The sequence below is a fragment of the Callospermophilus lateralis genome, chromosome 1, assembly GCF_048772815.1.
Source record: "Callospermophilus lateralis isolate mCalLat2 chromosome 1, mCalLat2.hap1, whole genome shotgun sequence".
NCBI lineage: Eukaryota > Metazoa > Chordata > Mammalia > Rodentia > Sciuridae > Callospermophilus > Callospermophilus lateralis.
Window position 1 is genome coordinate 139539117 of NC_135305.1, and position 22784 is coordinate 139561900.

General features: G+C 43.0%; 1 protein-coding gene and 1 non-coding gene across 2 annotated transcripts in view; one reads left to right on the forward strand and one right to left on the reverse strand.

Moving 5' to 3' along the window:
* The first annotated feature begins 12277 nt into the window (after positions 1 to 12277).
* Positions 12278 to 12350, forward strand: Trnat-agu (transfer RNA threonine (anticodon AGU)). Its single transcript has one exon. It is a non-coding gene; the product is annotated as a tRNA-Thr (tRNA).
* A 4797-nt stretch (positions 12351 to 17147) lies between these two features.
* The window catches only part of Ppm1f (protein phosphatase, Mg2+/Mn2+ dependent 1F), a 30184-nt gene continuing 24547 nt past the window's right edge, over positions 17148 to 22784 (reverse strand). Inside the window, exon 8 of the mRNA XM_076864052.1 lies at positions 17148 to 21426. Coding sequence (XP_076720167.1) covers positions 21047 to 21426 — 380 coding nt within the window. The 3' untranslated portion in view covers positions 17148 to 21046. The remainder of the gene's footprint in view (positions 21427 to 22784) is intronic.

The window sequence follows — 22784 nt, forward strand, 5'->3', positions numbered from 1 at the left end:
CGAAAACTAAAAAATAAATAAAAAATTCTCTCTCTCTCTCTCTTTAAAAAAAAAAAAAAGATGATTAAGTTCTGAAGATCAAATGAACAGCAAAGTGACCATAGTTAATAATAATGTATTATATACTTACAGTTTGCTAAGAAAGTAGTTATTAAATGTTTCTAACAAACATACACAGAAGCACCTATGTGAGGTGACTGATATTAGCTTGATTATGGTAATGGTCTAATAATATATATCATATATATCAAATCCTCACATTGCATACCTTAAATATATACAATTTTTATCAGTCATACTTCAGTAAAACTGAGGGGGGAAATGTTTTATTTAATTCCCACAAATTGTGAATTTTCTAGTTTTCCCTTTGTTGTTGTTTTTTAACTTCATTTCATTTTGATAGGAAGAAATTATATTTATCTTTTAAAATCTATTAAGAGGGCTGGGGTTGTGGCTCAGTGGTAGAGTGCCTGCTTAGCATGCACGCACTAGGCACTGGGTTTGATCCTCAGCACCATGTAAATGTAAAATAAAGATATTGTGTCCACCTAAAACTTAAGAATAAATTAAAAAAATATATTTAAAATTTATTAAGATCACTGGGTGTGGTAGTACACAAATCCCAGTGATTCAGGAGGCTGAGGCAGGAATATCACAAGTTTGAGGCCAGCCTCAGTATCTTAACAAGGCCCTGAGCAACTTAGTAAGACCTGTCTCACAATAAAAAAATGAAAGGGTCTGGGAATGTAGCTCAGTGGTAAAGCATCTTTGGGTTCAATCCCCAGTACCAAAAAATAAACAAACAAACAAAAACCCAACGATCTACTAACACTTAGCATGTGACCTAACATATGGTCAATTTTGGAAAATATCTTATGTGCATTTGAAAAGTAGTATATAATGCTACAGTCAGGTATATTGTTCTATATGCTAGATATTCTGTCTGTTAGATGTAGTTGTAGTTGGCTTATTGTGTTGTCCAAGTGTTCCATTTCCTTATGTACCATCTATTAAGCTGTTTTATCCTTTTAAAATTAAAAAAGTTATTATTATTTTTTTGCAGTACTGGGGATTGAACCTGGGAGCACTCTACCACTGAGCCACATCCCCAGAAATTTTTCTTGTTGTTGATACTGAGTTTTGCTAAATTGCTGAGACTGGCTTTGAACTTGCTGTCCTTCTGCTTCAGCCTCCTGAGTTGCTGGAATTGCAGATGTGTGTCACCACCATGCCCAACATTCATTCTATCCATTATTGAGAGTGGAATATTGATGTCTTCAACATTACTGCAACTATTTCTCTATATATTTTGTCAATTTTTGCCTTATTTATTTTGATGATGTTTTTGGATACACAAAAGCTTGTAATTATCATATCTTTGTGCTGTGTCAAAACTTTTATTCATATGATATCCTTTTTTATCTATCATAAACTCAAAAATTTTAAATCTCTTCTATCTGATCTTAGTGTAGCCACCTCTGTTCTCTTTCATATACTGTTTAAATAGAATTTCCATTCTTGTAATGTATTTGTTCTTTTGGGAGCTAATGTAAGATTCTTGAAGTCAGCATATTAGTTGGATTGTTTTTTAAATTCAATCTGTCAATTTATCTTTAGTTATAAATATTTTTATTTATATTTAATTACTGAAAGGAAGGGACTTACTTGTGTTATTTTGCCTTTTTTTTTTTTTTTTTCTGTTCCAGGGATGGAAACCAGAGGTGCTTAAACACTGAGCCACATTCCCAGCCCTTTTTTATTTTTTATTTTGAGACAGAGTCTCATTAGATTGCTTTTGAATCGGCAACCCTCCTGCCTGAACTTCCTGAGGTGCTGGAGTTACAAGTGTGTGCCATGGTGCCTGGATTATGTGGCTCAGTGGTAGAATGCTTGCCTTGCATGTATAAGGCACTGGGTTTAATTCTCAGCACCCATATAAATAAATAAAATAAAGGTCCACTGACAAGTAAAAAAACATGTATTTAAAAACAAACAAACAAATAAATAAATAAGTCTTATAACGTTTTTGGCCCGAATTATTGTATTCTTTTGTTTTTAGTTGATTGTTTCTGTAGTGAGATATTTATATGCCTTTCTTATTTCTTTTTATGTATTGTCTTTAGCTATTTTATGTGTGGTTACCATAGGATTACACTTAACATCCAAAGTTATAATATTGTAATTTAAAATGATACCAGATCAATCACAATAACATAAAAAAATGGTTCCTTTAAGAGTTACATCCCACCCTTTTCAATTTTTTTTCACAAAATGACTCTTTTATAATATTATGTTTCCCAAAACACAAACTAATACTCTTAAATGTATTAACCTCTAAGATTATGCAGAAAATGAAACATGGAGTTATAAACCAGTTATAATGATGCTAGTTTATAGGTGAATAATTTTAAAAATGTATTACCTTTTTTTTTTTTTGGTACTGGAATTTGAACCCAGGGGCACTTTAACACTGAGCTCCATCCCCAGCCCTTTTTATTTTTTGAGACAGAATCTCACCAAGTTGCTAAGGCTGGCCCTAAACTTAGTGATCCTCCTGACTTAGCCTCCCAAGTTGCTGGGATTATAGGTGTGTGCCACTGTGCCTGGCTCTACTGTATTATTTTACTATACTTATTTATGTGGTTTTTTTAATTGGCCTCTGTGAGGATTACAACATACATACTTAACTTTTCACGGTCTATTTATAATAAATATTTGATTGCTTAAATGAACTGTAGAAACTCATCATTATATCCAGATCTCTTTATACGCCCATCTTCATATTGTATTGTTTTATATATTATGTCTATGAAATTGAAAGTCTCTTTAGACATTATTTTATATATATATATTATGTTACATAAATATTATACATTATATATTATATAAAATATTATACATATATTATGTATATATTGCTTTCAACCATCAAACTGATTTTTTTTTTTTTTTTTTTTTTTAGTTTTCGGGGGACACGACATCTTTGCTTTGTATGTGGTGCTGAGGATCGAACCCGGGCCGCACGCATGCCAGGCGAGCGCGCTACCACTTGAGCCACATCCCCAGCCCCCATCAAACTGATTTTAAAGAAGTGTCACAAGAGGAAAATTATCTACAGTATTATTTTGTTATTCCTTTCTTCCTGATGTTCCAAGTTTCCTTCTGACATTAAATCCCTTCTATATGAAGAACTAGTTTTTTTTTTTTTTTTTTTTTTTTTTTGCGTTTGGCTGGTGGCTAGGGGATACATTTCTAAAATGACTTCTGGTCTGGGGTGGCTGAAAGACAGGTGCAGTTGGGATTATTAACTAGAGCCAACAACACGTAGCCTTCCCTTGGGGCTTGTGATTTTTTTTCAGCATAGTTGCTGGTTCTGAGAGGGAATGTTCCCAGAGAGAGAGAGGGAGTTCCAAGAGATGAGGCCAAACACTATAAAGCCTTCTGACCTGGCCTTGGAAGTCTACGGTGTCTCAAGAAGAGAGGAACTAGGCTCACTTCCTGATGGGGAGGGGCAGGAGAGAGTGTGTGTGTAGTAGCGATTTTGTTGAAACAAATTTTGGTTTATATTTTGTAATATTCTGTTCCTTATCAAACCTTTATCCATTAGCTTTAGAATCCATGAATCCATGATTCTCCTGCCTGAATCAATCCACCACTATGATGCTTACCAAATTATGGTTTCTCCAATTCCATCACCCCTTCTACATTTATGAGTTGGCTTTGTATGTAAGGAAGAGCCTTTCCATCTCTATAATTAATATGGATTTGTGGATGCCTATATTATTTGTAGTTCATAGTATTTTATTATGTTTTATTTTGTGGCATTACAATTTTATCTGTATATATAGTTTTTATATATGTATATAAAAGTTCTCTCCTCATCTGTTTCTGCCTCTCTTTCTCTATCTCTGTCTATATATGTACATATACACATAACACATACATATATTTATGGGTTGCATCTGAAATGTCCCCCGAAGACCATGTGTTAGAGGCTTGGTGGCTAGTCTATGTTGATAATGGGAGGTAGTTGAGACTTTACAAGGTGGGGCAGAGTAGAAAGAAGCTAGGTATTGGGGGTGTGCCTTTCAAGGGGATATTGAGAGGATGGGGCCTCCTCTCTGTCTTTGTTTCTTGGCTGCCAGGAAGTAAGCACAGTTCCTATCACAATGTTCTGCCTTGCTATGGAACTAAAAGCAATGGATCCAAATGAGCATGAACTAAAATCTTGGAAACTGTGAGCCAAAATAAAATTTTCCTTCTTTTAAGTTGATTATCCCAGGTATTTTGTTGCAACAATGGAAAGTTAACACAGGAAAGAGAGAGAGAGAGAGAGAGAGAGAGAATTCATCTCCATTTTTCCCAGTGTTCTTTATAGTCTTTCTCCTTCCTGTATTTGTAATTCTGTTCTTTGATAGTGAGAATCCTGACTCCCATTATGCTCAATATATTTGCTCAATTTCCCTACCGTACCAGCTGCCTTCTTGGCTTCTAGCCATGTTGCCATCTCCAAGGGAGAAGAGAGAGGAGAAGGATCTGCAATGTTTCACAGCCTGGTCCTCCACTGCATCCTACTGTCCCTGCCATGCTTAGTTCTGACCCCTAACTGCCTGGCCTCTCTCTGTCAAGCAGCTCTTGTAGCTCTCCCGGCCTCGTTCTCTTCCTCAGCCTATTCACTCCTTCTGGCTTCCAAAATTTCTTTACTTTTATATTCTACTTTTTTTTAATTGGAAAAATATGTCATGCTCATTTTTACAAATTCAAATAATGCCACACATATAAAGCATGACGTGAATATCCACAGCTACCTCATCCACATCACCTCCAAGAGGCAACCAGACATCTTATGCTTTACAGAACACGTGCATGTGTTATTTATATAATTCTTAATGTTAAAATAGGATGGTTTTTATATATTTTCATTGCTTTCTCACGCAGACTGAGTATAATAAATCTACCATGATATTTTAAACAGACACATGGAATCCACTAAGAGAATGCACCTTAATTTATCCTTTTACATAGAGATCATATTGTTAAAGGTCACTTTTATCTATGCCAATGCCCTTCATAGCCAATACCCCCTGAACCCTGCTCTGCACCCTCTGGCTGGCTCTCACTTGACTTAGCAATGAGAGGTAGGGAGGAGACTGATGAGTGGAAGGAAAATGAGTTCAGGACATTTATTCCCTCACTGTCTCCTTGCAGGGTTGTGGTTGGCTGCTTAGTATTCTCTAGAAGATTGAAGATTGAAGGCTGCAGTTCCTGTAGATGGCCCTGTTCATACAACCCTCCTCTTGTACCTCCGTGCCTAGGTAGGGCAACAGTCTCCAGCTCTCTCTTGTTGGCCCCAATGGTACTGCATTATACCTTTGGGTTCCTGACACTTTCAACCCCTTAGTACATCAGTACCTGTGCACTTGCCATGGTTTGATTTCTGCAGTTTCAGTTATCTTCAGTCAATCGTGGTTTGAAAATATTAAGTGGGAAATTCTAGAAATCAACAACTAGTAAGTGTTAAATTGTGTGCTGTTCTGAGTAGGGTGATGAAGACTTGCGCTATCCTGCTCCATCCCACTCAGGATTTGAATCATTTCTTTGTCCAGCATATCCACACTGTATATACTACCCACCTATTAGTCACAGTAGCCATTTTGGGCATCAAATTAACTGTCTTAGTATTGCAGGGCTCTTGTTCAAGCAACTCACATTTTACTTAGTAATGGCCCCAAAGCACAAGAATAAAAAGGTGAAAATTCTTGACATAATAAGGAAAGAAAAAAAATCATATGCCAAATTTGTTATGATCTACAGTAAGAACAAATCTATCCATGAAATTGTGAAGGAAAGACAAACTCATGCTAGTTTCTGTCATATCTCAAACTGCAAAAGTTTTGGCCACAGTATGTGGTAAGTGCTTAGTCAAAATGGAAAAAGCATTAACTTTGTGGTTTGGGTACTAGCTTCAGTTTCAGACATCTACTGAGGGTCTTGGTATGCATCCATTGTAGATAAGAGGGGATTACAGTAAATAGTCCCTATTAAACTCAGATAATCTTATTTGCATGTGCCTTGTGTTTGTATACAGTGCAAGTGCAGTACAGATCATGTTTAAAGCATTCTCACAAGCACCATCTCAGGCATTTTCACATACTACAGAGGGTTTTTCTAACTTATGAATGCACTTACTTCCCCTGCTCCTCTTGCAGAGCCAAGGGGAGCTTATTATTCTTGCCTAGCAGAGAACAAACCCTCAATTGCTGCATTCAAGGTCCCTGGTCCTCCACACACCATATGCTCTGCTGCAGCCACAGCAGGAGAACCTCCGCACACTCTCTGTGCTGATTGAATATTTGCTTTCTAAACTGAGCAACTGATCATCTCTGGAGATGTAAGATTTCAATAAAGCATCCTGAAGACTAACTGCTGACACAAGTCTGATTTCTAAGAGATTTGTTCTATTTAAATCTACTTGGCTACATGGCCAACCATGCAGCAGCACTCCCCCAACCCCACCTCTCTCTCTCTCTCTCTCTCTCTCATAAACATAAACACACACACACACACACACACACACACACACTCACTCACTCATTTACCTGCTATCCTGTCCTTTCTACACTACAGCAGGTGATGACCAGAGGTGGGAACATTCAGTTCTGACTCTCAGGAAGGAGGCATCCTGGGGTCTACTGTATGCTACACTCACTCACTCATTTACCTGCTATCCTGTCCTTTCTACACTACAGCAGGTGATGACCAGAGGTGGGAACATTACTCTCAGGAAGGAGGCATCCTGGGGTCTACTGTATGCTGACCATGACCTTAAGTTTCCTCTGCCCAGCGCTCTCATAATGTCTGTTAGGTCTGCAGAGATAACTGAATAAATTGCAGGCTGTCTAGCCCAGGGTCTGGCTCATAGTAAGCCTCAGTGCTAACTCCTGTCCCGACTCCATGAGGATTTACCCAGGGCCACTAGTGACTGTCTCAGATAAGTGATCATCAGTGCAGGCATCTGATTGATCAGTGGATACAACCTCTAACATCACCTCTCTTGGCCATTGGCCTACTGACCACTCACAAGTGTGGCTGTCTCATAGCTCCTCCTGGGGTGTTGCTCTCTCTACAGTGAGGAGGTCTACAGATCCTATTGCTTGAGATTACCAGAGTCTGGCCTGAGTCTTTTTTTTTTTTTTTCATAAGGAAAAGAAATTTATTACAGTTCTGGAGCCTGTGAAATCCAAGATATAAGGGTTATACCTAGTCAGGGTCTTATGTGCTGCATCACGAGAAAAGGCAACAGAGGATCCAAGAAAGAGCAAGAAGCAAAAGAGGGCTGAACTGGCTTTATAACAAGGCCTCTCTTGCAATAACTAACCCACTCCATGGCATCAATCCATCCTTGAGGACAGAAGTCCTCATGACCTAATTATCTGGTATTAGGCCTCAACCCCCAACAACATTGCATTGGTTAATTATGCATCCAACACATGAACTTTGAGAGTACAAAATCAAACCAAAGCACCCACCTAACAGGGAAAGAATATTTGTTTTAGTTTATAAGCCTTAAACTGGCTAGGTAAATTTTTCAATTCAAAAGTAGACAAGAAGGGGGGGGCACTTTTTCAAAAGGAAAAGTTTACTTGAGCATTGTCAGGTTCTTCTTTAATTTTGTCCAGAAGCCCCTGTTGAGGTATCATTGCTTTGACACATCCACCATCCAAAGATTCTTTCATTCTACTTTTTTATGTAGAGGCGTTCTAGTTTTATAACCAATAGATTTCTTCTTGGCAATGGATAGTTGGACTCCTTTCAGCGTCTCCATAGGGGTCAGGCCCCTCTGAATGCAGGCAACGCCATCCTTCAGGTGCCTCCCGGTTCCCGGAGGAGTCCCTAGCGGAGAACGCAGAACAGGAGCTAAGGCCTCGCGCTGGCAGGAACAGTATTTTCTCCTGCTGGAATTCTGCGGGATCCAGCTTAACGCAATATTCGGCCAAGGGCGCGTGTGCAACCCTGGTCTCCGCCCTTCTTTCCCGTCATACCCGAGACTTGAGCCCAGTGGACCTGTCCAACCCTGGTCTCCTGGCCTGAGTCTTTTTATTTTTTATTGAGGTGTAATTCACATACTGTGCCAATTTTAAGTCATTATCTAAGGAGTTTAGACGAATGTACTTATCTGTGTTTCCAAGTTCGAAATTAAGACAGAATGTTTCGATCATCCTAAATTGCTGGGATGACAGGCATGCACCACCGTGCCTGGCTATCCTTTCAAGTTTTTTGCCTGGATGCCTCCTTTGCATCATTACTTTTTCACTTTGGACTATTATTAGTAAAAAATAAGGGTTACAAGCACTGCAATACTGAGGTAGTCAATCTGATAAATGAGACAGCTAAATGAGACAGGTAAGGAAAGGCTAGCATGTACAGTGTGGAAACACTGGACAAAAGGATGATTCATGCCTCAGATGGGCAGGGACAGCACAAGATTTCATCATTACACAGAGCATGCAATTTAAAAGTTATAAATCGTTTATTTCTGCAATTTTCCATTTAACATTTTTGGATTGCTGTTGACAGCGGGTAACTGAAACTGTGGAAAATGAAATGGTGGTAAAGGAAGAACATACTTTAATTCCTTCTACACTTTTCTGTGAGTATAGAATTGGTACATTTCTACCAAAATTTGTGTATATATATATATATATATATATATATATATATATATATATATATTATACATATACTTTCATATACTTTGCATTTGTTTTTGAAATTTAAAATAATTTATTTTCAGTTTTCTTACTTATTTTTCCTTATCTTCAAATTATTTAAATTTCCTACTTGTTTTATTTTTTTCTACTTAAATTTCCTAAAATTATTTAGAGAGAGCATTTTCAAATGTGGAATGAGATTCCATCCTCTGGCTCCAATTTGTGGACATGTAAAGTGGTGTTGTATTTTTGGCTATTATAGCAGTGCCTGGTAGTTATCATTATTCATTGTCTTTGTCTCTTGTGCACCATGGCCAGATGTACTGGTATTTTCCTGTTGTTCTAGCTCATTTATTAATAGTGCCCTTGCTCAGGCTCAAAGGTGTCATGGCTTGGATGATAAATTATTCAGATCTTTAAAAGTTCTCAGAGGGATACAGAGAAGATGAGGGATGGTCAGGGTCTGGGGAGATAGGAGGAGGTGGCTCCCAGGCTTCTGCCATGGGTGTATGGGTAGAGGAAGGTGATGCTAATCGCTGGGATGATATGGAACCTGGTGTCAGGGCAGTGAATTTTGGACCTGTGTAGTCATAGGTGTCTACATAGCTTGCAAGAGACATTATCCAGGAGGCAGGTGGAGATGTGGTCTTCACCCACTAGAGGTCATTGGTGTGGGGGATAGAATTAGCAACCCTGACCCCTGCTTCATGTGGGTCACTCAGCAGCTGAAAGGATGAAGCCATCCCAAGTGTTTCAACAATTCTTCTGTTAGAGCATCAGTGGACTGTGGAAAAGGGGGAGGAACATTGCAATTTCTCCCCTAAGCCTATTACACATACACAGGTCTCAGATGGTTAATATCAAAATATAGTATTGTGTAAATTGCAACTGAGTCCAAAACAAAAGCAAAACCAAAAAAACTTGGGTGTGTGTGTGTTGACCATCTCAGGCAGATTTCTAGCTTAATGGAATTTAATCTTTTCCTCCTGCAAATCCATCTTGGAAACTCTGTGACCCAGGGTGGACAGTCAGTGGTAGGTTCACCCCGCTCACTGACAACAAAAAGACTTGAGCCCAGAGAGAGAGAGGCGTGATCCCCAAGGTTTGGTCTGTGGAATGTCTCTTACAACTTCAGAGGCAGAGTGAAAAGAACAGTCACTGCTTCTACCACTAATTTAATCCTTGCTCTAACCCTGGGAAGGGGATGTCATCATTCCCATTTGCAGAGGAGAAAATAGGGGCATAGAGAGGTGAAGGTACATTGCTCACAGTGGTGGAAATGGGCTGAGCTCAACTTGAGCCACGTTTCTGCACATCTCTCTGCCATACTTCCAGCTTCTAGATGGAGGCTCCCATCCCTGTCCTACCTTGGTTGATTTCTATTGACTGACCTGGTGTATTACATGCTTCATTCAGTAGAAGCAATGAACTCATGTGAACACCATTTCTTAAGCCCTTGGCTAATTACCCAAAGATGAAAAGAACATATCCCCTGGCCTGAAGGGACTATACTACCAACGCTACATGAACTATGACATAGCTGGGTGCAGTAGTTCATGCCTATAATTTTAGAGTCTCAGGAGACTGAGGCAGGATGATCCCAAGTTCAAAGCCAGTCTTGATAACTTAGTGAGACCCTGTTTCAAAAAGCAAAAACAAGAGCTGGGGGTGTAGCTCAGTGTTAAAGCATCCACTGGGTTCAATCAGTACCAAATAAAATAAAATAACTACAAAACATATTTCTTTAAATTTTTTTTAAAGTTGTACATGGACACAATACTTTTATTTGTATGTGGGGCTGAGGATGTGCCTCACACAGGCTAGGCAAGCACTCCACCACTGAGCCATAACCTCAGACCCAAAACAACATATTTCTATTGTTCAAATGAGAAAAATGAGACCTCAGGATGGGAGTGATCTATCCAAGTCCACAAGGTTTTCAAGGAGTAAGAACAGAACTAAACATGTATAACTAAAAATACAGAATAAAAAATAATATTAAAAAAAGAACAGAACTAGAAAGAAACAACTCTGCCCATAGTCTTAAAAAACAAAACTTGGGGTTGGAGTTGTAGCTTAGCAATAGAGCACTTGTCTCACACATATTATGAGGCACTGGGTTAGATTCTCAGCACCTCATATAAATAAGTAAATAAAATAAAGGTCCATCAACAACTAAAAAACATTAAAAAAAAAAAAAACTCACCCAACAGTCAATGCACACCCAAGTTGCTCACCCTCTTCTGTGGTTTGAATGTGGTTTGTCTTCATAAAAACTCATGCTGAGGCTTACTTTCCCAAGGTAGTGGTCTTGAGGTGATGGGGCCTTTACGGGAGATAATTAGGTCATGGAGAAACTGCCCTTAGAAGGGATAATATGCACCTCAAGGGAGTGTGTTTCTCAGTCCTGGATTGGTTACCACAAGAAAAGATTGTTATTATAAAGCAAGTCCCCTCCATATGCTCAGTCTCTTTTGCATAAGCTTGCTTGTCTTTCTGCTTCTCTGCCACATTATGATGCAGACAGGGGGCCCTTGCCAGATGCTGGCACAATGCTGTTGGACTGTGAACCAAATAAACCTCTTTTCCTAATAAGCTTCAGGAATTTTGTTATAGCAACACAAAATGGATGCAGATACCCTCTTAGGTAACTAAGGTAATGCAAATTGAAACCACAACAAAATGCCATTTTACCCTTATTACATGGACAAAAATGTTAAAAAGTCTGATGGTATCAAGTGATGGTGAGGTTGGGAAACAGCAGGTGTGCTACATACTGACATCAGGCTGCCTCTTGTATTAGGCACAAACCATTGTATGACCTTGTTGAGTGGGGATGAAGACTGAGGGAGGGTGGCCTCATAGCTGTGCACCTGGGCAGTCACGTGGGGCTCACACCTGGTCTGATTCTCTGCTGCTGCTGTCATCTTGAAATCCCTAATAATTTATCAAGAGTACATGTTTTCATTTGCACTGGAGTCTGCAAATTACACATGAAGCAAGCCCTACCCAGTAGGTTCACTTCTTGGTATAAACCTTAGAAAAACTCATGTTTATGGGTACCAGAAGACTTGTCAAGAATGTTTATAACAGCTCTGTCAGAAACCCACACAGCATGAATAGATCCACAAGCATATGCTGAATGACAAAAATATGAAATATAAGAATACATACAGGCCAGATGTGGTGGTGCACACCTGTAATCCCAGCAACTCAGGAAGCCTGAGGCAGGAAGATCGAAAGTTAGTGAGGCCCTGAGCAACTTAGTGAGGCCCTGAGCAACTCAGTGAGACCCTGTTTCTAAATAAAATACAAAAAAGGGCTGGGGATATGGCTCAGTGGTTGAATGCCCTTGGGTTCAACCCCTGGTACCAAAAAACCAAACCAAACCCAAACAAAATGGACAACAAAACAAAAAGGATAACATGAAAGCAGAAAGGGGACAATATATATATAATATCTAATTTTCAGAAAGTTAAAAGACAAGCAAAACTAAATGTCAGGATGTAAGGATATATGCATCAAGGTAAATCTATAAAGAAATCCTCCTTAAATGAATCTAGGGCTGGGGTTGTGGCTCAGTGGTAGAGCACTTGCCTAGTACGTGAGAGGCCCTGGGTTCGATCCTCAGCACCACATAAAAATAAATAAATAAAATAAAGATATTTTTTTTTTTAAAAAAGATGAATCTAAACATTTAGGATATTGGTCACTGGGGTGAAGAGGATGGACAAGCAAGTGGGTGAGCGCTTGAGAAACTTCAATATTATTGGTAACATTGTTTTGTTGTTGACTGGTGGATCTGTTTCATTATTATATATTATAGGACATTGATTCTTTCTGTCTTTCTTTTTTTTTTTTTTTTTTTTTTTGAGTGTGGCTGGTGACTGAATCTGTGGCCTCATGCAAGCATCTACCAACCAGACCCAAAGCAGTTCTCCCTTCCCCTCCCCAACACCTCTGATGAGATAGGGTTTCACTACCATAGCCCAGGCTGTCCTTGAACTCCTGGGCTTGAGAGATCCTTCTGCTGGGGCTATAAATATGTGCCACCATACTCAGCACTAAATTGTACATTTTATTTTATCTGGTATTGGAGGTTGAACACAGGGGTGCTTTACCACTGAGTTCCATCCCCAACACTTTATTTTTTATTTATTTAGAGACAGGGTTTTGCTAAGTTGCTTAGGGCCTTGCTAAGTTGCTAGGCTGGCCTTGAATTTGTGATCCTTCTCCCTCAGCCTCTCGAGTTGCTGGGATTATAGACATGTGCCATGGCATCCAGCTTTATATTGCATTTTTAAACACCATGACCTTTTTTGTTTTGTTTTTGGTGCTGGGGATTGACCACAGTATTACCATACATCTACCACTGAGCTATACCCCCAGCCCTGACCTCGATTATTTTGTCCTAAGCTCAAAACTAAATCTTGTCTTTCCTCTTTTCCAAGGTTTGTCCTATTGTAATATTATTTTTATAATTTCATAAATGCAGAAATATAGTGGAATCTAAAAAAACAAAAAGGACAACATGAAAGCAGAAAGGGGACGATCAGGGAAGGGGAACAGGACTGGGGGAGAAGAAAAGAGTGAAAGTGAAATAGAGCGGGTGGATGTGATCAAAGTACATCATGTGCTCATATGAAACTGTCACAATGAAACCCAGTTTTGTATAACTAATATGTACTAATAATTATAGTAAAAAAGAAATAACACACACACATACAACTTCATATATGGCCCTGGTTACGATCTCTGGCATTGCTGAGAAGAAAGTAGAACATACTTTAATCATTTGAAATACTTGCCAGGCACGACAGTGCACGCCTGTAATTCCAGTGACTCAGGAGGCTGAGGTAGGAGGATCGAAAGTTCAAAGTTAGCCTCATCAACTTAGTGAGTCCCTGTCTCAAAAAACAAAAGAACCTGGAGATGTGACTCAGTGGTTAAGTGCCCCAGGGTTCAATCCCTGGTACAAAAAAAATTCATGTAATGGCATCTGTCTAGATAATGCTTTGAAGCAATACTGCATGGTGCTGGAGTGCATGTAGTTTTCTTTTTTCTTTTTTTTTTTTTTTTTTTTTTTTCGGGTACTGGGCATTGATCAGGGGCACTTGACCACTGAGCCACATCCCTAACCTTATTTTGTATTTTATTTAGAGATAGGGTCTCACTGAGTTGCTTACCTCCTCGCCATTGCTGAGGCTGGCTCTGAATTCTCAATCCTCCTGCCTCAGCCTCCTGAGCAGCTGGGATTACAGGTGTGAACCACTGTGCCCACACAACTGCATGTGGTTTTCATAAGGGTGTGGACATAAATCATCAAATCCTTGGGATGAGAAGTGACCTAGATAAGATCTGGGTAAAGGGAGGGAGTGGGCCTGAGGTAGGCATTTTGAGCCTGCTGGGATTGTAGGATGAGTGAGGAGTAGGTCTCTTCCACTGTGGTGAGAATGACTAAACAGGACAGTGGTTTGAACAGGGGCCTGCCTGGATGGGCAGGGCCACCAGTGCCCCCTGTGATGCTTCTAGGCCTGGCACCTGTCCTGGATACTCTACTGGGGTTGAGCAAATCCTCAGAACTGGCTCCCAGGGGGCTGTACCTAGTCCTTTCCCTGTAGCCCCTCATAAATCTAGGACTCCAGTGATTGAAGTTCTAGAAGAAAAACTAAGTTTTCATGTGCTCTAGTTGAGAGCTCTAGTTGAGGATCTCTCTTTGACCTGTCTTTGGTTCAGAGCTAGGTTCTGCCCCAGGCAAGCCAGCTGGGTCTCTTGAGGAAACTCTGGAGGCAGGTTAGGCATCAGCCCTTCCAGTAGGGATTCCTGCCTCTTTCCCTTGTTTTGCCCCAACCTTGCCATAGTCCGGTGGACTTGGATTTCAGGTTCCTTTCCCCAGGCTGAAGCCCCAATTCGGTGGATGTGAATCCCAGTCCTGACCACCCTGACTCTGTGGCTTAATCTCTCTGTGGACTTAGCTGTCCCCCTCCTGACAGAAAACCTAATTCATGCCTCCCCAACCCCATCTGCCATCACAATGGCCTGGATTTATGGGTGAATCACATTCAGCTACCAGGCAGCTTCAGGCCCCGACTGCTCAATGTACCCTTGGTGGTTCCTCAGGCTTCTTTTACCCAGACCCAGTGGCCCTGAGAAAGGGCTTCAAGCTCCATGAAAGTGAGGGGTGGGAGGAGAATAGAGCCACCATCTGGAGATTCAGAAACATGAGACAATTCATTAAGGAATAATAAGACAGCATATACTTAAGAAGGAGACTTTGCAGGAGCTGAGTGGGTGGAGGAGTGGGAGGACAGATGGATGAGTGGGTGGTGCTGGGTGGGAGCAGAGCCTGGTTGGAAACCCCAGGCCTGTATCCTGGCAGAATTTCCTTCTGGGCTAGTTTCCCCGCGTTTCCAAGGATTGCCCCCACCCCTCTCTGAGACACAATGGAGGTAGGTAAAACTGCCTTCCTTGCAGTGTGGTCTGAAGCATCAGAGGCTTCAGCTGTGGGCAGAAGGTGCTACTTGGAGCAGAAGAGGACACTCCAGAGTAATTTGGGAAGGGATAGGAGAAATCAAACAGACAAGGCTGGGAGGCCCATAGGCAAAGACAGAGTCCAGGACGGGGTTGAGGAGAGGAAGGAACACAGCAGGCCTAGGAGAGCTTTCTCCAATGAACTGGAAGGCACATGTGCTCCATTTTGGGGAGCAGTTCAAAGCAATTTTGGGGCTGTGATACCATGGAGGCATTTTTGATATTTTCCGTGTCCTTTTGAGGGCCAAGCTTGGCCAGGAGCACAGGAAGAGATCTCCTTGCTGACTGCTCATCTGCTTTCTGTGGTTCTTGCTGGAGAAAGGAAAGAAAGACTAAATGGCAGGAGCTACAGAGTCAGGGACTCTGAAAAGTTCAACTTTTGAAGACTTCAGGCTCAGACTCCATAGTGGCCCTGCAGCCGGGGAGCACTTGGTGGACCACTCGGTGGACTACTCAGTGGTCTGCCTTGTCATTCCTCATTCCAAGGCTGGGAACAGTATAGCAGATATCAGACCGAAGTCTGCCAAAGGGGTGGATGACAAAGTCCTATGAGTGGTTACATCTCAGAGTCATTTGGATTTGAAATGACAGTATTGATCCCCTGAAGGCACTGAGAAGCAACTGAAGTTGGTCTCAAAGAGCAGTTTCATGCACTCTGAGGGCCACAGCCTTGGACTCTGCACATGTGCACTGCACTGGGGGCCTTTGTGGGAGTCAGCCCTTCAGGGTCTCTAGCGTACTAAATCTAGCTGTGGTGCATTTGGCTGTTTGCTGACTGGGAGGTGAGGGAGGTGATTGAAGTCTGTGCTGGATGGTTGGGGACCACATATCTGGAGCAAACTGTGGCAAGCTGGTGGACCCTGTGATTCCCTTAAAGTCTAACAGCCTACCACCTAAAGCCTCCTGTGGGGAGGGGGCTGCCCAGGTTATATCTCCAAATCAGCCCAGCTCTCCCAAATCACTGGAGCTGCCTGGCCATTCCCCGTTCCTTACCAAAACCCTGGGTCTTAGCATCACCCTCCTTTTTGCTGCTGGTTGATCTTCCTGGATCTTTTCGTAAAAGCATTTTTTTGGGGCGGGGGGATTGAACTCAAGGGCACTTGACTACTGAGTCACATACCCAGCCCTTTTTTGTATTTTATTTAGAGACAGGGTCTCACTGAGGCTGGCTTTGAACTCTTGGATCCTCCTGCCTCAGCCTCCAGAAACACTGGGATTACAGGTGTGTGCCACTGCACGCAGCTATAAAAACATTCTTGAAGTATATTCACTGAATTGAGAGAGAGAATCTTGCCCCTCAGGAACCATTAGTAGTAAAGTCTTCATGTGACTTCCTTCTGGGCTTTTTCTCTTTAGCCCCAGCTGCAAACCTGGCTCCCTACTAAGTAACCCAAGTCTGTTGACTATGCTTCTATCCTTGCCCTACGTGGGAGGTCCTGCTGCAGGCATGCAGCTAGTCCTGGTGGGAGTGGTGAGGGCAGCCCTGCGATACAAAGGGTAGAGTGGCAGGCAGGCAATAGTAATGGAGGCAGAAGAAATGCTTAGTGCTTTGATTTTTCCCCTGAGTATTTAAGGAGGTATTATGAAGGCATATAGCCACCTGTGAGTCCAAGTCTGACATGCTGGAATGGTCTCATCCTTGGTAGCGAAGTGCGGTTCCTGGAGTCACCAGGTGCTTCTGGGACTCCCCAATGTCCTGGGCCTCAACCCTTTCCCATAACCCTTCTGCTGCTGGTGGGAGTGGTCTTGAAGCCTCTGGGATGAAAAGCAGGCTGAGTTGGCTAAAAGGGATGCTTCCCAAGATTTGTAGACTATTCCCCAACACCTCAGGAACTTTTAAACATACCCTGGATATTAATGGTATTAAGAGGTGAGAAAAGAAAGCACAACTCAGGAGACAAAGAGTCTCAGAATTCATAGTTTATTGACACTTCAGCATGGTGAGTCCCTGGGACGAGACCACCCTTCTGGCCTTTTCACCTTGGGACTTGTCCCTAAGACCAGGGGAAACAGTCATTATGTCTTGGAACAAGACTCCCTGTCACACAAGAACACTACTCCCAGGAAGCCCCCTGAGGTGTGCACAGATAAACCCTTGGCAAGGCCCACATGGCACGTGAATGGCAAAGCTCGGCGCATTTGGCAAAGCTATGGAGTCTCGGCAAAAGCACAGGACTCCAGGGGCTGCCCCCTTTGGACTACGGAGGCAGAATCAAATCAGAAACAGCTTATTTTACACAGGCCTACCTGGCTTCCATATAGTTTGGGTCAGGACCAGGCCTAGGAAAGGCCAGAGCTGTCCTTCCAGCCCTGGGAATACTGCTGAGGTAGCAGGGATGCCAAAACTTGCCACAGCAGGGGAGAGGGTGAGGACTGGGGCTGCATGCTGACCCCAGGGAGGGCAGGAGGAGCCAGACCATGGTCAATGGCAGGGGCTCATCCAAGGCTGACCTCAAATCTCAGGAAGACTGTTACTCTCTCAGGGGGCCTGAGACTCCATTGGCTGCCCTGCCCACACTGTGTCCCTATGCTCCCTAAAATATACCCACTTCCTATCTTGGATTTTGACCAGAACATCCTTGAGAGTGTAGCTGTGGCCTCCTGCCCTTCCTACACCTACAACCCCTGCAGGCCTCAGCTGGGAGTCAGCCTTACCTGTAAAAGCAGGGTTTGGTTTCTCCAGCTTTTGTATTCCATATAAGGCGCTGGCATCTATAACTCGATTCTTTTTCAACCCACTTAATTTTAAGAATAGACACTAATAATACTTAATCTGGTTCCTGCTGGCTGTGGGGGAGGGGTCCTCTGCACTGGTATCAGTGCATCTTCCCCAGGCCCACTAGGCTCACCTTGAGTAGCCCCTGAGCTTCCAGGATTCCAAAAGGTTGAAGTCATTCCAGACACTGTGCAACCCTTGTGTCTTACAAAAGGGAAACTGAGGCCCAGAGAGATGCAACAACTTGTTCAGCTCATAGAGTGAGCTGGTGGTAAAGCTGAAACTTGAGAAGGATTTGGATTTTTCAGACCAGCATCCCTCTTGGGACTAAGGCCCAAAAGGAGGTGGCCCAGGAATCTAGGAAGCTAAAGATACCTGGTGACTCCTGGTCCAGCCCCAGTCAAGATGGAAGGGCCTTCCATTGCCTAGGAGTTGGTGTAAGGCCAGTCCCTGACAGGAGAACAAAGCCTCCCTTGGTCCCAAGGTAAGGATGGAGCAGCTCTGAATGTTTACTCCAGACTTCTGCCAGGCAGGGGCTTGGACATTCCCATGGCAGGACAGCCTGGCTCAGGGTAGTGGGAGGTGCTTAGACAATCCTGGGGAAGGGGTTTCCTCTCTGTTGAGCTAAGAGGATATCTAGTAGAGACTCAGACCACAGTATGAATCATACCACCAAATGGTTGTGGCCTAAACCCCTCAAGGGAGAAACTCCACTCTTGGCAAAATGAACAGAATAAGATTATCAAAAGAATAGGGAAAAACAGAACCAATAGCTCCCTCTTTCTGTCAAGGTCACCGCCAGGGCAGGATGCTAGCATGGATGTGGGATGCTACATCCCAGCATCTTGTTCAGCCTTGAGCTGAGAGGGCACAAGGGGTTCTGGTTTCTGGCCCTCAGAAGGCAACAGGGCCTTCAAGTTAAGCAATACCTGATCATTGTTGGTCACCAACCATTCTCTGAATAACAATGTTTAAGATGCTTTCTATCAGGGGACCTTGAGCAAGGCTCTGACCGCATAGTTTAAGACCTTCATCCCTGCTCTGGGACTAGGGGTGAACACTGAGTATGCAGCCGCATGCTCTACCAAGGTTGGCTCTCTTCCTTCCTGTGGATAGTAGACCTGTCTTGGGTTGGGCGACTCTTGAACCCATTCTGTGAACTGAGAGAAGGGCCAAGGCAATCTGAGCACAGCTGTGCAGACATTTCTGGGGCCCTGCTGTCTTCAGGTGGACAATGATTATTACTGAAGGGATCTCACAGCCAAACCTCCTATTGCCACTTCTATAAGCATTGGCTGAACCATCCATTGCTCCTTGGACCTGCTAGCCTCTGCTGGAGCAGCCCTGCTCATCACTATTCCTTCCCACTGAGGCTACTTCTGAAGGGCCTAAGTTGTTCAACCCACTCTGTCCCCCTAGCGTCCCTGCCCTCTGCCTGGCTTCCTTACCAGTCCTGCCACTTTTGCCCCTACACACACTATGTGAGCTCTTTTAGGCACCTAAGTATCATCGCTTATGAGCCTCACTTTCCAGATGATCTAGGGAATGTGGGAATCTCTCATGGCTGTTCAGGCTATAGGGCAGAGCCCAGCAGGGGAGGGTACCAGTCACAGAAGCCAGATGAGGAACTGTGGCTGGTGCTGTCAGAGTGCCAGCAGCATTCCCACTGCCTTTAGTCAAAGCTGGAGACCCTGGGCTGTCTCCAGGCTTGCCAGACCCTCTTAATTGTTTATACCAAAGAAACCTATGTGATTACAAATACACAAAGATATTCTGGAACATTCCAGTCAAATAGCAATAAGGTTCCTCTGCCTGTGATTGGGGCCAGGGGGTAAGAGACAGATGTCACCCGGGATCCCAGAGCCCTGTGGTCTAGGAGTGGTCCCACAGTAGCCGTGGCTCCTGCCAGTCACCTCAGGGAGGCTCCTAAGGGTGCTTGGCATTACAAAGAGGCAAAAGAACTCTTCCAGAAGGATGTCTAGCTAAAAATCATGACTCCCTAACAAAACAAATGCTGCTTTTGTGAGAACTTCAAATCACCTATCAAGATCCATGGCGGGATGAGCAGTTCTCATCTACCCCCAAAGCTGTTTAAGGCACTTGAATGGCTTATTAACACCACCTGGAAAAGTTTCTATTTCAATCCTGATTTAGAAAAAAATTCAGTAATACTGCAACAAAAAAGTTTCCACAAAAAAATGGTTTAAAAAAAAAAAAGAGTAAATACTTAAGTTTTCTAAGAAGTAAAATAAACACCAATCTCTGCTTAAATTATATGACACTGTGGGTCATCTTGGCACTGAAAAAACAAAGATAAACCTGAAATACTGCTTCTGGATCAGACTTTTCCCTGGAATAAAATCTGAACTTACACAAAAGACAAGTGTGTCATGTCGAAGGTTTTGAACTCCACCTCCTCAGGGTGCTCAAGGGAAGAGAGAGGACCTGGAAGGCCTTGGCACATCACAGGCTGCCTAATGGCTGCTGTGAACCAGAGCCCTGGTGTCCCCTTTCTTTCCAGCAAGGCCACTTTCTCTTCTTTTGGAAGCTGGCATGACCTGTGGACCTGTCATACCCAGCCACAGCCAAGGCCATAGCCATAGCGAGAAGCCATGAGAAACCTGGGCTGGACACCCTGCCTACTGGGCCTGACCCAGGATGCTTGAAGATGTCTGAGGCTCCTGGATCTGTCTGAGGGTCCCAGGCACAGGTGCAGCTTGCTGTTCCACATACACACCCTGTGTCTTTGATTGGGCTGTCACCAGGTGCTTATGGCCTCTGGTCTTACCCCTGCTCTGATGGGAGGTGGGATAAAGAGCTGACTCACTTCCAGGGCCATCTTCTCTTTGGTGAGGTCTTTCCCCTATGTTTCCTTCTGAGACATACCAGCTGCTTGATGCAGTTCTATGGGTGCCACCAGGACAGGCTGCAACACGCACCATGAGCGGCTCGGGGTACCGGGGGAAGCGCTGTATGGGTGGGCACCCTCTGACCACTACCGCCTGTTGGGTCCTAAGGCCTCTAAGGGGGAGAATCACAAGGATGGAGGGGGAGGGGTCAGGATGGGATGATGGGGGCCCTAGACCACCTAACTTCTCTGTGGAGTGTTGGTCTCAGGCTCTGAGAAGCCAGAGAGCAAGTTCTGGCTTCTCACATCTGCCAGGGAGTCCCCTGCACCCTGGATCTTGCTCTTCAGCAGCTCTTGGGGGTCTCTGAGGAAGACCACCATGACTGTGATGTTGTCATGGGAGCCTCGCTCCCGGGCTGCAGCCACCAGATCCTCAGCGACATGAAGCCCGCATCCCTGCTGCCTCACCAGGTGGTTGTGGACAAGGCTGGTGACTTCCTGGTGGGAGACGACATCGAAGAAGCCATCACAGGCAAGCAGCAGGTAGTCCTCAGAGCCTGTCAGCTCCCAGGAGGCTGCATCTGCCTCCCCAGACACATAGGGCTTCTGGAAGATATCTCCTGGGCAAGGGAGGAAGAGCTTTTTGTCAGAGGACCTTACTTCTTTCCTTCTGCCTAGGCCCCAACCTCAGTGCTGGTTACTGCCCCCAAGCCCTGAGAGTACAGAGCCCACCTGTTCTCACAAAATCTATAGCCCCCATATGCAAACTATCCCAATGTTTCTAGCCCTCCTTGAAATCCCCTGACCATGACCTAGCCCAATCTTCCCAATTTCCACTCAGATAGGGCTTTTGTTGCTTCCTTTACCCCTGCTGGCCCTCTCCTGGTATGTCCAGAGATACAATGGCGTCAGCAGTATGAAGATGGGCTATTACCTCATCTGCCAAGGATAGGACATTTCAGGAGGGTGAGATGGGCCAGTGGCAAATTCCAGAGAATAAGCTGGGAAGGGAATGATTCTTAAGTACTTGGAAGGGCCAGGTGTGGTCTCCAGACTGAGACCTAGCAGTGATGGGATACTGAGAAAATGGGATGAGAAACTGCTGTGTTTTTCTTTCTTTCTTTTTTTTTTAAATTTTTTTTTTTTAAAGAGAGAGAGAGAGAGAGAGAGAGAGAGAGAGAGAGAGAGAGAGAGAGAGAACTTTAATATTTATTTTTTAGTTATCGGCGGACACAACATCTTTGTTTGTATGTGGTGCTGAGAATTGAACCTGGGCGGCACACATGCCAGGTGAGCGCGCTACTGCTTGAGCCACATCCTCAGCCCCCTGCTGTGTTTTTCAAAAAGATAAACAGGAATCATTAGCATGAATGTGTGTGTGTGTAACCTTACTTAAGAATTATTTAGAGACCCTGTCTCTAAATAAAATACAAAATAGGACTGGGGATGTGGCTCAGTTGTCGAGTGCCTCTGAGTTCAATCACCAGTTCCAAAAAAAAAAAAAAAAAAAAAAAAAAGGAATATTTAAAGGTTTCCTACTAGACTTTGGGGGGACCTGTTTTAATTAAGATTTAACAATATAGGGCTGGGGTTGTGGCTCATGTGAGGCACTTGGTTTGATCCTCAGCACCACATAAAAATAAATAAATAAAATAAAGGTATTGTATCCATCTATAGCTAAAACATAAATATTTTATTTTTATATATATATATACAAATACACACACACAAAAGAATTAACAATACATAACTTAAAATGCAATTATGGTGGGAGATGAAAATTTCTTAGGTGTTTAGTTGTAGTTTTTAAATGTTTCCTATACCTGTCACAATCTGATAACATAAACACAGTATGGATGATCCCTGATGTATGATGGTTAAACTTATGATTTTTTTGGCTTTACAATGATGTGAAAGCAATACAAATTTAAAAAAAAACCTGCAGTTTGAATTTTTTAAATATATATTTTTTAGTTGT